Source organism: Ceratotherium simum, chromosome 33 (genome assembly GCF_057802395.1).
Source record: "Ceratotherium simum simum isolate JZ-2026a chromosome 33, ASM5780239v1, whole genome shotgun sequence".
NCBI lineage: Eukaryota > Metazoa > Chordata > Mammalia > Perissodactyla > Rhinocerotidae > Ceratotherium > Ceratotherium simum.
The window spans coordinates 18,022,898-18,038,211 of record NC_141932.1 but is presented as its reverse complement, the minus strand read 5'-3'; the positions used below and the strand labels follow the sequence as shown (position 1 = coordinate 18,038,211).

Below are 15,314 nucleotides of genomic sequence, written 5' to 3'. Positions count from 1 at the left end.
TTGGAGATAGGGTAGCTCAGAGAGCCAAGACTTGGTGACTTTTGGCTGAAGGAGTGGCCAGGAAAAACCCCAGGTTTCTTAGAAGGGTGGAGGTGCCGTTGGAGAGGTAAGTACCCTCTCCTGGCCTATACTGTTCACCAGCAACCATCCCACTCCTCTCCCTCCCCGCTCCCTTAGTTCAGTCCCCCTCCCAACACAGTGCAGCTCTAGGTAGAGGGACAGACACACAGCCACCCCAAACACTTGTTCTCTCCTCAGTTTAATGGTGGTTAGTGGGATTGCCAAACCCCCTCCCCGGCCCGTACAAAATGTGTTTTTGTTTTTTTTTTAAAACAAGAAAAAGGGGCAAAAGCCAGGAAGGGGGGGGGCACAATCTGATATTTTCATACAGATTTTTGATTTTTTTTAATATATTATATATAAAACCATAGAGACCAACGCACTCCCCCCCAACTCCCTTACCCCTCCCCGGGGGGCCTGGAGGAGAGACGGGGAAGGCCCCCCCAGGAGTGGGTGGACAGAGAGACAAAAATGGGTGGGACTGATGTGGGGGGAGGGGTTGGAGGGAAGGGGAGCCCAGGAACCTGGGAAAGGGGGATTGGAGAAAAGGGTCGGGGCTGTCTCCCTCACTGCCCCCATCCAAGTTATGACACAAAGACACAGAATCCCTGTTTCCATGCCCTCCCCCCACCCTTACCCCCACCGTGCAAACATGGCTTTGCAAAGAGGTGCCCAGAGCTCTGTGGAACTCCTACAATGGCTGGCATGGGGTCTGGGACCCCCAAAGAAATCTGCATTCCCCTTCCCTGCCCACCCTGCCCTTCCCAGAATCTGACCCCCTCCCCACAAGACCTGGTTCTGCAGCCTAGGGGCCCTGGCCTTCCCCCAGTTATTTTCCCCCAACCCAATCCCTACCACCCGCCCTGGACTTGGGGGGACCTTTGGCCCCTGCCCCCTGGGGGACCCAGACCTCTGGGCCCTTGCTTCTGGCCCTTGTGGAGACTCAGGCATCTGACACCCCCATCCCTGCCCAAGCATCTGAGGTGTTAGTGGTGGGGGAGAAGCCCACCATCCCAGACTCTGGTAAATGTCTTTGCCGCTGGCAGTGGGGTGGACCCCAGCCCAGGCCTGGGGTGGAGGTGGGGTCAGATGAAGAATTCTTCTTTCCTCTTGTGTCCGTCGCTGCCATTGAGAAAGGCTTCTCTTGCTTCTCCCTGCTCATCCAGGCCACTGGCCTCGTGGGTCAGATAGGAGCCTGAGGGGTGACAGATCCCCAGGCAGTGGTGACATATATGTCAACCCAGGAGTTGGAGAGAAATATACGGGAAGAGGGAGCCAGACAAGACACACCAGACGAAGGAAGAGGGAGAAATGGAACATACAGGGAGAGAGAATCAAGTCCAGGGAATAGCAGAACAGGGGCAGAGAAAGAGGTAAAAGCAGAATTAGGAAGACTCTAAAAGTTCATGCAAAGGTCAACCCTTATCTGTTCTCTTGGTGGAATCCCCTTGCTCTGCTCCCAACGAATCCAGCAATTAGGAAGATAAGTTGTTTTATTCAAACCCATGGCCTTAATTCAACTTTTCACCCCTGTTACAGTCCTGGGCCGAAAGACCCGCCCCTTTGGGAATCATGGTCTCAGGTCCCACTGGGTTTCAAATCCAGGATCTAGGCTCCGCCTCCTTGTTATCCCGGCTCTACGCTCGCCCTCTTTCGAATCGGGCTCTACGCCTCGCCCTGTTCAAATCTCACAACTAACCACACCCCTCGCTGAATGCAGACCCTCAGACCCCGACCCACTCACCCTTCTGCCGTACCGAGCACCAGACCATGCCCACCAGCACACAGATGATCAGAAACACCAGTAGCGCCAGGATGCCGCCCACGATGGCGTAGGGCACCGACGTCTGCGCCTCTACCACCGCACCGGGGTCTGCCAGAGGGACAGGGGGCAGGACAGGTCATCAGAGGACGGTCCCAGCCCGGCCATCGCTGTCAACCTCTTAAACCATTGCGCACACTCCATCTAACCGCCCCCTTTTACGCGCCACGCCCCTCAAAAATTACTGCCACCTGGTGGCCCCTTCTCAGGGCGCCTCTCCCCTGATGCTCCACTTCCTCAAGGAATGCTGTTGATTTGTACACGGCCCCACCCGGACCGAGTCATTTTGCTAATACGCATCCTGCCTCCTTCTCCCACCGCACTCCCCAGAGAACAGAAACACCGCATCCCTTTTCTTTTGACTGTTTCTTTCCCCACGGAACCTTAGGTCCCAGTCCCTTCCCATCTCGTCTAAAATGCTCCAGGTTTTTAAAATGCTGCGCTAGGGCCTAACCACTTCCAAAATTCCTGCCCCACCATTGTCAGAGCTAAACACATCACACTTATTTTGTGCTAGGGGCCATTCCACCCGCTTTATATATTTAGCTCATATAATCTTCACAACAACCCTATGAGGTAGGTGCTTATTTCCACTTTATGGATGAGGAAACTAAGACGCAAAGTCACTCGCAATAGAATGCTGCAGAACCGAATCTGAACCCAGGCGGTCAGTCTGCCCCAGAACTATAAGAACTCTTGGCTGTTGACCCCCTCCACCCCCGAACAGGCCCCGCCCTCCAACGCCCTGCAGGCCTTGGACCATCCAATCCAGCCCGCCCATTCCCAAGGCCCCGCCCTAAGAGGCCCCGCCCCTGCCCTGAGCCCCGCCCCCAGGCCCACTGCAGCCTGCCCTCACCGTAGACCACCAGCACATAGAGCGCCCTCGCGTGGCCGTGCTTGTTCGACGTCTCGCAGGTGTAGGTGCCGTTATCCGCTGATACCAGGCCGGGCAGTGTCAGCGTCTCCCCGACCGCCTCGGCCCGCTCCGGCAAAGACTCATTCCCGCGGTTCCAGCGGATCTGGTTTGGCCTGGGCGGGAGTAAAATATAGTGAGAGTTAGGGACGCAGGTGCCAGCACCCAATTCTGACTTCTCAGGAATCTAGATATGCAGCATCTCCAAATAAGAGGGTCCCTACTAGCCCTTTCCTTTCTAGCAAACCAACCGTCCCGTGCCCAGATTCCATCCATCCATCAGGATATCAGGAATCCTAGCCCCGACCCACCCCCCCCCCCAGCCTCTTCCACCCTCAGAATCCAGGAGTCCGGGCCCCACAGCCTCCTTCCTCAGGATCTAGGAGTCTGAGCCCCCAGACCCGTCCTCCCTCAGGACTCAGAAGTCCGGGCCCCAGCCCCCTCTTTCCTGAGACACAGGTGTCCAGGTCCCCAGTCTTCTCCTTGGGCCCCCCAGAGCTCACCTGGGGTTCCCCGTTACAGCACACGTCAGCACCAGCGTGTCTCCCTCCCTCACCACAGCTTGGGAGGCATGGATCCGGGCCGTGGGGGAGTCTGTGGGCAGACGTGAGATGGGAGAGTGGTTGTCCGGGTCATCACGCAGGGCTGCAGCCCTCCCGGGGGCGGGCGGCTGGCGTTGGGACCCTCCTCCCTCGGGTCCCAGACCGCCCGGCACTTACACTGCACGTCCAGCACGTACTGCGTCTGCTTGCTGTGTCCGGAGGGCAGCGCCTGGTTCTGCGCCTCGCAGATGACGATACCGCCATCGTCCTTGCGGTCCACGCGAAACCGCACTGTGCTCGCCACGCTCCAGACCTTGCCATTTTCCTGGGCGCTGCTCACGCCTGCCCCGCCCGGCCCGTAGACTGTCAGGCCGGGATTCCGGCTCCGCCCACCGAGGAGAACACCTCTAGCCAATCCCAAAGCAGGCTATTTGCCAAGCTCCGCCCCTTACCGATAGGCCACGCCCCATATTCCCCAACCACGCCCCTCCCCGAACCCGGCCCACAACCCCACGTGCCTCTTCCCAAAGTTCCTCCCTCTCTCATTCCCACGCCCTCTCGTCTATCAGTTTGTTACATAGCTGCATATTGAGTGGCTAGTGTCTGCCAGAAACTGTGCGCCTTCTCCAAGCCCCGCCCACACATAAATGAGCCCTTCCTAAGCCACGCCCCCTGAACACCGCCTCCTCTCGAGTCCCGCCCCCCTCCGGAACCTCCCCCGTCCACCCCATCCCCGCTCCAGGTAGTACCTTTCAGCTCCTTGCGGTCCCGGTACCAGCGCAGGGTGGCTGCCGGGCGGGACCGCGGCACGAGGCAGCTGAGCTCGACCTCGCCGCCCTCCACCGCCTGCTCCCGGACCTCCACCACCGGATTCTCGGGGGCCACTGCCGCAGGGAGAAGGGGGTAAAGGGGAAGGGGGCGTCAGGGGAGGCACGGAGGTGGGCTCAAAGTAACCAGACTGCGGGATCCCAGGGACCAAAGGGGAACAAGGGTCCCAGGTGGCAGAGGTCAAACACAGAGGCCAGAAGTCAGGAAAACAGGCCATATTTACTGGGGCCAGCTGTCCAGGAGGCTAAAAACTACCAGGGTCAGGTCTAGGATAACGGATAAGCAGAGGAGAAAGGCAGAGGGGATGGGTCAGAGGAGGGGGACGCTGTTACCCAGTACAGTGAGCGTGGCAATCTGGTGGTGGGTATCTTCCGTGTAGAGCTGGCAGAAGTAGCCCCCCTCATCCTCCAGGCGGGCATCTGAGAGCCGGATCCGCACCCGGCGCGGGGAGAACTCCTCAAGCTGGAAACGCTCGTCCTTCAGGGCTAGAGAGAGGGAACGGGGGAAGGAGTGAACTTGGGGAATCATGGCTTCAGGGGTCCCACCCTTCCTCCAGGAGCTTAGAGTCCCGTCCTCTGCCTCTTTTCTCCAGCCAAACCTACATGTCTACGCTGTCCAGCTAGTTACTGCCCTGGGAACCCATAATGATTCAGGCCCTCCCGCCCACAGGACCAGAGTCCAGACCCCCAGCTCCATGCTCTGTCACAACCCAGGAGTCCAGGCCCCCAGCCTCTCCTCCCTCAGATCCAGGAGTCCAGGCCTCCAGCCTCTTCCTCCCTCAGACTCAGGAGTCCAGACTCAGCTCTGTCCTCTTTCAGGACACAGGAGTCAGGCCTCAGCCCTCTCCTCCCTCAAGACTCAGGATTCGGACCCCAGTACTCACCGCGGGTGCCGTTGAAGAAGAGGGTCTGCCGCGCTGGGTTCTGAATGACAACTATGGACCCATCGTACTGGTGCAGACGGCAGGTTATCTCAGCCACCCCACCCTCAGCCACTGTCACATTCTCCGTCTGCACTTCCTGTCCTGCCCCTGGACCAGTAGACAGACAGACAGAAGAGGAGACGCGTTGAGGGCTGCAACTCGATCTTTTATCTCTTCCTCTGTGTTTCTCCCATCCAAACCTCCAGTCCCTCTCCTTCCCCTCTCATTCAGTTCATTACACCCAACATTTCCTGTGGTCTGGAGTCTAGGAGATGGAGGGAACCTGCTCCCTGCTTTAGATGAGCTGCAGTCAAGATCCAGTGGTATGTGCTCTAATGGGGGCAGCAGAGGGCACACTGGGAGCCCAGAGGAAAGGCAGACTAAGACTGCCTAGGGAGATGGGTGATCAGAGAAGCTTCTGGAAGAAAGCACCATTGGATCCAGATCTTAAAGAGTGAGCAGAAGTTCACCAGGTGTGGGAAACTGCTATGTGTTCACCAAACCCCATCTTTCACACATGGGCACACGTTGTAGCTTGTCTGCAGAGACGGCTACACTATTCTTCCAGTACATGCCCTTTGTAAGGTGACTTTGCTGCTCCTCCCATTAAGGAGGCACTCCACCTCTGCGAATCTGGTCTTGTGACTTGCTTTGACCAACAGAATTTGCTAGAAGTGATATTGTATGAGTTCTGGAGCCTAGGCCTTAAGAGACCTTGCAGCTTCCCACTCATGGCCCTGTGCTGCCCTGAGACTGTTGGGTGAAGACGCCTGGACTAGCTTCCTTGAGGATGAGAGATCACAGAGAGAGGGAAGCCCACCCAACAGCCAGCACCAACTGCCAGCCATGTGAGTGAGGCCATCCTGGACCATCCAGCCCAGTTACACCACCAGGTGACTGCAGCCACATGAGTGACCCCGGCAGAGACCAAGAGAAGAACTGCCCAACGGATCCAGTCCCAGTTGGTGACCCCCAGAGTCATGAGCAAATAATGTGATTGTTGTTTAAAGGCACTAAGTTTTGGAGGGTCTGTTACACCGCTAAAGTTAACTGGTACAACACATGAGTAGACTCCACTTCCTAGGATCCCTTGTACTGACGTGGGGCCACGTGACTGATTTCTGGACCACAAGCTGGAAGGAGCCCAGGGCCCTGACTGACTGCCCACACACAGGACTGTAACCCAAGTGAGGAATACACTTTTTTGTTAAGCCGTGGAGATTTCAGTGCTGTTGTTACAGCAGTTAACCTACCCTGATTAATCAGAGGAACAAGATAGGGAATTAGCGAGGGGGTGTTTCCAGCAGAGGAAACAGCCTGGAGTAAACTCAGAGCTGAGACTGATTATCAGCATCACCGTCATCATTGTCATAGTCATCTTCAAAAAACAATAACCACAGTAGCTACTGTTTATTAGACACTTGCTGTGCCAGGCTCTGTGCTAAGGGCATCACCTATATATTTTCCATTTAATCATCACAATACCTGAAAAAGGTGGACACTGTTATCAATCTCTAGCTGTTTTCCAATTCCCATTTTATAGATGACAGAATTGGTCCAGAGAAAGAAAATGACTTGCCCAGGGTCACAGCCTTAGAGTGGCAGAGCCACTGCATCCACTTCCACTCCTGGCTGTTTGAGTGAAAAGTGTCTGGCCTTGGTGAGGGGGCATGGAATGTGCTAGCAAAGGGCCTCAAAGGCAAGCCAGGAGGTTAGCTTTTATCCTGAAGGCTCCAAGTGGAGGTTTTGAAGCAGGAAAGTGCCCTGATCAGATCTGGTTATTTACCTTTAAATGCTGGATAACTATCGCTGCCTGTCTCTTACATTCTGTCTCATTCATTCATTTGAGCATTTTGAGCATACTTCCTGAGCAGCGGATAAGTTTTCAGGGGCTGGGCACCCAGAGATGAGTCAGATAAGGTCCCAGTCCTGGAAGGCCTTCAAGATTTATGGGGAGGTAGACAGAAATCACTGCAATATCCCATCAAAAGTGTTATGTTTTCTGTAAGAGCGATAGGTAACCTGATTTGGGGGCTGAGGGGTGGAAAAGATTAATTCCGGGGGATGGAGGCAGAGACAGCTAGCTTCCTACCCTGCATCCATTCTTCCCTCTCTCCTTAGTAAAAGGACCCTGATTGTATTTTGTGGTTGCCCTGATGCAACAGAAAGAGATATTTCCCAGATTTCCTTGCAGCTAAGTGAGGCCATGTAATAAAGTTTTGTCCAAATGGATATAAGAAAAAGTGTCATGTAATAATTTTGAGAGGACTTCCTAAAAAAAAAAAAAAAGAAGTCCTTTTTACACCAAGTCACCTTACGCTGCCTGGACGTGATGCCTAGAATTGTGGCCGCCATACTGGACCACGAGGCGAAGGGCAGGAGGGATGGAGGAACCAAGAGCTGGAAGGTGCCTGAGTCTCTGGTGATGATGTGGAGCTGCCATAAAGCCCTGGATGCTTACTTCTGGACTTTTTTTCTGTTTGAATATAATGCTTTGTGTATTTAAGCCACTATTCGGGGTTTATCTAGCACCTCCTGGAATATCAAGCTTAACATGTCTAATCCTTGCCCCAAATATTTTCCTCCCCATGTTTTCTCAATCTCAGTAAATGTCACAACGATCCACCCAGTTGCTCAGACCAAAAACCTACAAATCATCCAAGTTCTTCCCCTTTCCTTCACCTCTAACACCCATGCCATCAGCAAGATCTATCCACTCTACCTCCAAAATATATCCCAAATCTACTCACCTTTGTCCACCTCTTCTACCGTCACCCTAGTCCAATGACACCATCTCTCCCCAGGACCGTCAAGAGCTACTCATAGGTCTCCCTGCTTCCATGCCTGCCTCCCTCTAGGCCATTCTCTACACAGCAGCCAGATGGATTTTTCAAAAAGGTAAATCAGATCAAGTCACCTCTCTACTTAAAACCCTCCAAAGGCTGCCCATTACACTTAGAACAAAATCTAGACTCCTTCCCCAGCCCTCAAGGGGCTATGTGGCCTGACCCCTCTCTGACTGCAGTTCCAACTACCTTCTTGCTACTCACTTCACTCCAGGCTCATGGCTTTGATGTCCCTCAGACACACCAAGCTTGAGCCTATCTCAGGGCCTTTGCACTTGCTCTTCCCTCTGCCTGGAAGGTTTTTTCCCCCTCGATCACCCCAGGACTGCCTTCTGTTCTCATTGGGGTCTCTGCTCATATCGACACCTCCTCAGACTTTCTCTCACTCCGAGTCTCTTCACCTCCAGAACATTTTCTATGTCATCACCATTGTTTTATTTCCTCTATGGAAATTTCACTGACATTATTTGATTAATTTGCTTCCTTGTTTATTGTCTGTTTGCCCCCACCACTAGAATATACGGCCCGTGAAGGCAGGGATGTAAGCCATTGGGTTTCCTGCTGCACCCCAAGTGCCTAGAAGTGTGCCCAGCACTTGATAAATGTCTGGGAAACTGAGGAATGAATTGCATGTGTCAGACAGGATCTCATTTCAGCCACACAACGACTTTGTAACATCATTATTCTCATCTTAAACACCTGGGTTGATCCCAGCTGGACCCCTTGCCATCTGTATGACCTTGGGCAAGTGGCTTAACCTTTCTGAGCCTCAGATGCCCTGTCCATAAAATGGGGATGCCAGTGCCTGCCTCGTAGGGATTAGCCCACTGCCTGAAGCTCAGGGAGCCCTCTCTGCAGAGCTGCTATTATTACAACCTCCGGAAACATGCCCATGCACATGAAAACTGCACATTCTGGCGTTTTTGAAAAACATCTTGTGGCCTATCTGCAGATCCTGGACCTCAGGGCTAGCCCAATGCTAGGCCCCCATTTTACAGATGTGGAGAATGAGGCTCAAGGGTCCCAGGCAAGTCAGTGGCAGAAACTCAACATCTCCTGGGGGCCATCAGGACCTCTGGATATGTCCCCCCAAATTTATCGCCTGCTCTCTGCTTGAGGGTGCACATGGGGTGAGGGTGGGGGGCTTTTGTCTTATTCCCTCCCCCTCCTGAGGAGTCAGTAACCAACAGTGTCTGTGCCTGGAATATTAATGTCCCGGGAGCTTTTGTTTCGGGGTTGGGGGGTGGCGGGGCGGGACTTTCTGGTCAGAGGGGCTGAGCTTTGGGACTGGGGCACTGGCCCTTTAAAATGTGTTGACAGCCTGGAGTCAGCAAGGAGTCGTCATGGGGATGGTGCCTGGAAAAAGGGACTGGGGAGGGTTTGGGCAAGAGTGGCTGAGCAGGTGATGTGTAGAGACCCAGAATCCAGCACTCTCTTCCCTCAGACACAGGAATCCAGCCCCTAACTGCCTCCCCTCCCAGGATCCAGGAGTCCAGGCTCCTGGCGCCCTCCTCCACTGGGACCCAGAGGCTGGGTTCTCAGCATCCTCCTCCCTCAGATCCAGAAGTGCAGAGCCGACAGCCTTCTCCCCCTCAAACCCAGGAGTCTGAGTCTCCAGTCCCCTCCTCCTTCAGGACCCAGGAGCCAGGGGCCCAAGTACACAGCTGGTGGATGTTTCCACGGAGACTAAGGGGGGCGGGGGAGCACTTCCTGGGTCCTGAGTCAGCAAATACCCAAGGGAGTCTCAAGGTCACAGTTCTGGGAAGGTCACAGCCACCCCCTCCGCATCCGCTCCCCAGGGGGCTTGTGGCATCATGCCTCCTTCCCCTACTTCCTCCCCTAGGGAGGTGGTACATCCCTGCGCCCTGATCAAACCCCCCTCAGCCCCCCATCAATGGCGGAGTCCGAACATCCTCTCACAAAGCATCAATTCTTCCCCAGCTCAGCCTTGTGAAGGCGCCTGTATTCCCAGGACCTAGGCATCAGGGTCCCAGCCCCTCCTCCCTCAGAAACCTGGAGTGGGACCCCAGCCCCTTCCTCTCTCAGGACTCGAGAGTCTGCACCCTCAACCCTCCCTCCCTCAAGACCTAGGAGTATGGACCCAACCCCCTTCTCCCTCAGGACCCAGGAGTCCAGGCCCCCAGCCCCCTGCTCCCTCTGACACACAAGTCCAGGACTCCTAGTCCTCTCCTATCTCAGACCCAGGAGTCTAGGACCTCTGCCCTCTCCTCCCTCAGATCCCGGAGTCCAGGCCCCCAGCCCCTCCTCCCTCAGACCAGGAGTGCAGGCCCCCAGCCCCTTCTTCCTCAGACCCAGGAGTCCAGCCCCCTGCCCCTCAGACCCAGGAGTCCAGCCCCTCCTCCCTCAGACCCGGGAGGCCAGGCCCCCAGCCCCCACCCCCTCAGACCCAGGAGTCCAGGCCCCAGCCCCTCCTCCCTCAGACCCAGGAGTCCAGGTCCTTAGCCTCCTCCTCTCCTGCAAACTTTTGACTCCAGGTCCACACTCAACCCCCAGAACCACAGTCCTGCCTTCCCCCAGCCCTCTGTCCCTCTCCTCTCTGGGGACCCAGGCATCAGGTGGGGGCGTAGGAGTGAGTCAGCAGCCTCACACACAAAGTCCCCGCTGTGGCCCCCACGTTCCTGGGATATTCAGAACTCCCTGGATTCCAGGCCTCAGGCCCAGCCAGGGGGTGGGGGAGTCCTCCGGAGGTTCCTCATGGCTGTGGGGTCAGGGAAGGAATTCCTACTCCGGGAAGGGTGCAGGCCTGCACTGAGTGCTCACTGTCGTACCCTCCACCCTCCACAGGGGCCTGTTCGCCCCCTCCCAGAAGAGACCAGGCTCTGCCACTGTCCCCTGCCCCATGGGTGCCTGCAGAGGAGCCCTGGGGCCTGGTTCTCCGAGGACCTATGGACCTAGCGTCTGCACAGGCGGGAACCAGTGGGTGCTTGGGTCCTGGTGCCATAAGCCATTGGGTGCTGGCGAGTCTGACTGTCTCCAAGCTCCCCCCACCCCACCCAGAGAGAGAAAGATGCCTTTGTGTTCCCCAAGACGGGGACAGGCCAGGCTCGCACGACATTAACCCACCCCAGGCCCCAGCCCTGCTCTGTCTAAGGTCTTGGAATCCATGGCAGAACCTGACCCTCGCTCCGGGGTCTCAAGCATCCAGCTCCTGGGGGGGTGGGGGTCAGTGACAGAAACCTCCCAAGACCTGTACCGCGGGGTGACTCTCACCGGGGGGAAGGTCCCCCTGTTCTCAAAGTAGCTGGTCAGAACTTTAGCAGGGAAAAATGAGTCACCTGGGAGGGAAACATTACTCGGGATCAAGAAGCCCCCCTTCCACAAGGTCCCCCAACTCTTAACAGCCCCTCTCTCTTTTCTTTGTATCTGGATATCTGTTTCCTCTGCTCCCTTCTGTTCCATCCAATTCCTGGTCTCTGGGTCTCGGTTTCTGCCTGTGTGCATCTCTGGGCAGGCAACTCATCTCTCTCTCTTTCTCACTTCCTCTCGCCCGCCCTCCTTGGACCCTTCTTTCTTTCTTTCATCTTCCTCTTCTAGTATTCTTGGCAGATGAGTGAGCCAGGAAAGAGAAAGTACGTTTTTGAAAGGGCACAAATGGACCCCATCTCCCATCCCCACTCCTGCTGGCTGGGCAAGGTGAGAGAGGACGGGGTGACTAAGGGGGAAAGGCAGGGACCAGGGACACCCCCTAAAATATGGGGGCCAAATCCATTCAGAAATGTCCAATGAAAAGGAAAGCAGGCGCGGCACCTCTGAAGCCATGTACTCCGGCTTCCTACCCCGCGCTTTACAGAAGGGGAAAGCGAGGCTCAGAGAGGGATAAGGGCTGACACAAAATTACACCCGAGAGGCCTGGTCCCTCAGCTCCCAGGCAAGAGTACTTCTCATGACACCTAGCTCTCTCCCAACTTGTAAAGCCCCATGACATTTAATTTAGAGGAAGTTTACAGAAGGGATTAGGGTGCCAGGAAGCAGTGACTTTAAAACTAAACAAGGGACACGCCTGTCGAGCTACCTCCCAGAAGTGCCAGAGAAAAGATTCTTGAACTGGGCAAGTGGTCGTCCTAGGCTATATTCTCATTCTGAGAATCCAAAATCCCACAAATCTAAGCTGTCAAGATTCCAGACATCAGGGCCGGCCCCGTGGCTTAGCGGTTGAGTGCACGCGCTCCGCTGCTGGCGGCCCGGGTTCGGATCCCGGGCGTGCACTGACGTACCGCTTCTCCGACCATGCTGGGGCTGCGTCCCACATACAGCAACTAGAAGGATGTGCAACTATGACATACAACTATCTACTGGGGCTTTGGGGGGAAAATTAAAAAAAAAAATTAAAAAAAAAAAAAAAAGATTCCAGACATCAGAGGTGTCAAGATTCAGAATCTCCAAGAGGTCAAGGTTTCAGAATTTTAAAGGTGTCAAGAGGCTGGAATGCTAACGCCATCGAGGTTCTAGAATTTTAAAGGGGTCAAGATTCTAAAGGCTTTGGGATCCTAGAATCTAAAAGATGTCAACGTTCTAAAATACCCTCAGGCTCTTTATGTACTGAATTCATTGGTTCCAGGGTTCTATGGGTCTGGTTTTTTAGGGCCTAAAAAATAAAGAAAGAAAAATAAAATCACATGGAAATGTAGCTAAGGTACCAAAGTGCTCATCTGGGAAACTGTGCCATGTCTGCCACAAAGAAAAGAAGTCATGAGGAAAGTTCTGAAGCGATGGCAGAAGACTATAGAAGAAAGGAAGGTGCAGAGTAGGAGGTCAGGTTTGCCCCTCGCTGTGACCCTAGGAGGTCGGGAAAATGTAACTGCACCCAGCTTGCCAGAAACCCCTTCAGAGTTCCCAGCTGGAGTTCCTTTCCTTTCAGGTCACTGAGTTCAACATCTTCATTTACAGAAAGGGAAACTGAAGCCCAGGGAGAGCACCCCATTGGCTGCTGAGCCAGGATGTAGAGCCAGGCAGGCCCCCAGCCCTGTGCCATCTGGTTACACTGCTCTCCCAAATCCACAGAACCCCCAGCCCTCCCACTTCTGCCCAGCCGCCTCCCAATCATCCGCTCCTCCCACGAGTGGCTTCACCCACCAGGGAAGAGGTGATCTGTGGTAGGCGCCAGGCAAACACAGTGTGAGAGTGTGAGTGTGTGGGTGACATTTCCTGACCTTGTCCCCAGTCTCAGGGTCACCCTATCTTGGAGGTCTCCAGCTCTTTGCAGTGTGTGAGAAGGGTGTGTGAATGGCTCCCTGGCTGTTCTGGAGGGGGCTTCTGTGTAAGTCATGGGCTGGGTGTGTGAATGGGTGAGGAGGGGAAGCACTGGAGAGGCATTTGCTGAATCCACGTGTGTGCCCACACGCTGAGGTTCCGCACACTCTTCCCCACACACATACATGAATCCATTTCCCTCCAGGGCCCTTTAGGATGCCCTGCCTGACTCAATTCCAGGACTCCAGGGGCACAGAGAGATGGAGAGATGGAGGAACGAAGGATAGGGATGGGGGATCCTGGGATGGAGGCTGGAAGGGTAGAGAGGAGAGGCAGACACACGGGGGACAGGGAGAGAGTGGGACAGAGAGAGTGGGGAATGAGGGAGATAGGTGACAGAGTGGGCTAGAGAAACAGGCATGACAGAAAGACAGAGGACAGAGAGACAAGGGGATGGGACAGATGGGGAATAGAGAAGCAAGAGTGACGAGACAGGGACAGAGGGAGAATGGGGGCAGAGAGGGAGGGCAAAAATACAGAGGGAGAGAGAAGGGGGAATAAAGAGGATGATGGAGGGACAGAGTGACCCAGTAAAAAGGGACAGAGGCCAAGGGACAGAGGTGGGGGACAAAGACAGGATAGAGAGGTGGGGGACAGGGAGGCAAGGAGAAAGAGGGACAGACAGAGGGAGGGAGAGGACTTCGAGACTGAGGGACAGAGGACAAGGGTAGGGGGACAAGGAGAGAGACTGAGGGACTCAGAGACAGGCGGACAGAGGGACGCAGAGAGCGGACAGAAGGACAGCAGGACCGGCCTGGAGAAGGCGGGCTCCGGAGGGGGGGTGGTCTCAGGCCCTTTGTCCCCGCCGGGATCGGGGCCTGCGCGGGTGGGGGGGCTGCGGCACGGCGGCCGGGGCCCGCGCCCCCTCCCCCGCTCGCGGCTCCCGGCGCCGGCCCGCGCTGCGCTTTGTCCCGGGGAGGGGGCCCGGCCCGGCCCCGCGCGCATTGTTCGGCCTCTGCGGCCCCGCGGCGGCCGGGCTGTCACCGCGGCGCGCCCCGCCCCGGCCCGGCCGGCCGGCCGGCCCCGGCCCGCGACCCTACCTGGCCCCGCCGCGGCCGCCCACAGCAGCAGCAGCGGCCACTGGAAGCGCCGGGCCCGGCCCATGGTGCCGCCGCCGCCGCCGCCGCCGCCGCCGCTCGCTCCCGGCCCGGCACCTGCACCGCCCGCGCCGCCCGCCCCGCCCCCGGCCCCGCCCCCTGCCCGCCCGGGGGGCGGGGCGCCGAGGCGGAGGCGGGGCCGCGCTGGGAGGCGGGGCCGGGGTACCAGAGGGGCCTCGAGACAGCGGGGGCACGAGGGCAAGAGCCCGGCAACTGGGGAGAGACGGGCAGGCGGGGGCTGTGTGTGAGCGTGATGGGGTGCGGAGAAGGCGAGGATGCTAGGTGAGGGCAGAGGTCATGGGTGCTGTGTGAAGAGGTGAGAGTGTGCAGGTGGAGTGTGAGGGCAAGAACACTGTGAAAGTGTGAGTGTGTGGTGTGACATGGGAGTGTGTGAGGGTGTTGGTGGAAGGCTGTGCGGAGGTGCAGGTGTCTTGGGAGGGTAAGGGAGTGAGGGGCAGGTAACTGTGAGGGGTGATTGTGTGTGCGAGTGTGTGCCGGGGAGAGTGTTGTGTGAGGAGTGTGTGTGAGGGTGTGAGCATGGAGGGAGGGGGTGTTTCGTGGGAGAGATGAGTGTGAGAGGTGTTCTGTGGACAGGTGAGCAAAAGTGTTGTATGAGAGGATGGGTGAATGTCGGGGTGTGGGGTGCACATGTTCCAGAGGGGGAATGTAGGTGAGGGTGTGAGCAGTGAGGGAGGAGGAGTGTGCTATGGGAAAGTTGAGTGTGAGGGGTATTCTGTGGACAGGTGAGTGTGAGGGTGAGAGTGTCACAGGAGAGGCTGTGAGCTGAGCCACCTTGAGAGGGCAGGCAGCAGCCTGGTGTCTGGGCACGTCCAGGATCTCCAGGGCAGGGCTGGGCTGAGATGGGGTTAGGTGCCACCCTCCCTCCTGTCCTGACCTGGAAACTCTGTGTTTCTGCATCATTCCCCAGGAGGGAGAGGCTCCTGTGGACTCCTCCCAGGCCCCAGCATCAAGCTTCCCCACTCTGCTTCCCTGTTCTTCCTGCCCCAGTCTCT

General features: G+C 56.4%; 1 protein-coding gene across 1 annotated transcript; it reads right to left on the bottom strand.

Annotated features, from left to right (window-relative positions):
• Positions 1-243: 243 nt before the first annotated feature.
• CADM4 (cell adhesion molecule 4) lies at positions 244-14,354 on the bottom strand. Its single transcript, XM_087421641.1, has 9 exons — positions 14,245-14,354; positions 5,049-5,195; positions 4,498-4,650; positions 4,087-4,221; positions 3,515-3,679; positions 3,299-3,389; positions 2,739-2,911; positions 1,805-1,933; positions 244-1,255 (listed from the first exon to the last, which is right to left on the bottom strand). The coding sequence occupies exons 1-9, from the start codon at positions 14,306-14,308 to the stop codon at positions 1,146-1,148; spliced, it is 1,167 nt and encodes a 388-aa protein (XP_087277767.1). The 5' UTR covers positions 14,309-14,354; the 3' UTR covers positions 244-1,145.
• Between the last annotated feature and the right edge of the window lie 960 nt (positions 14,355-15,314).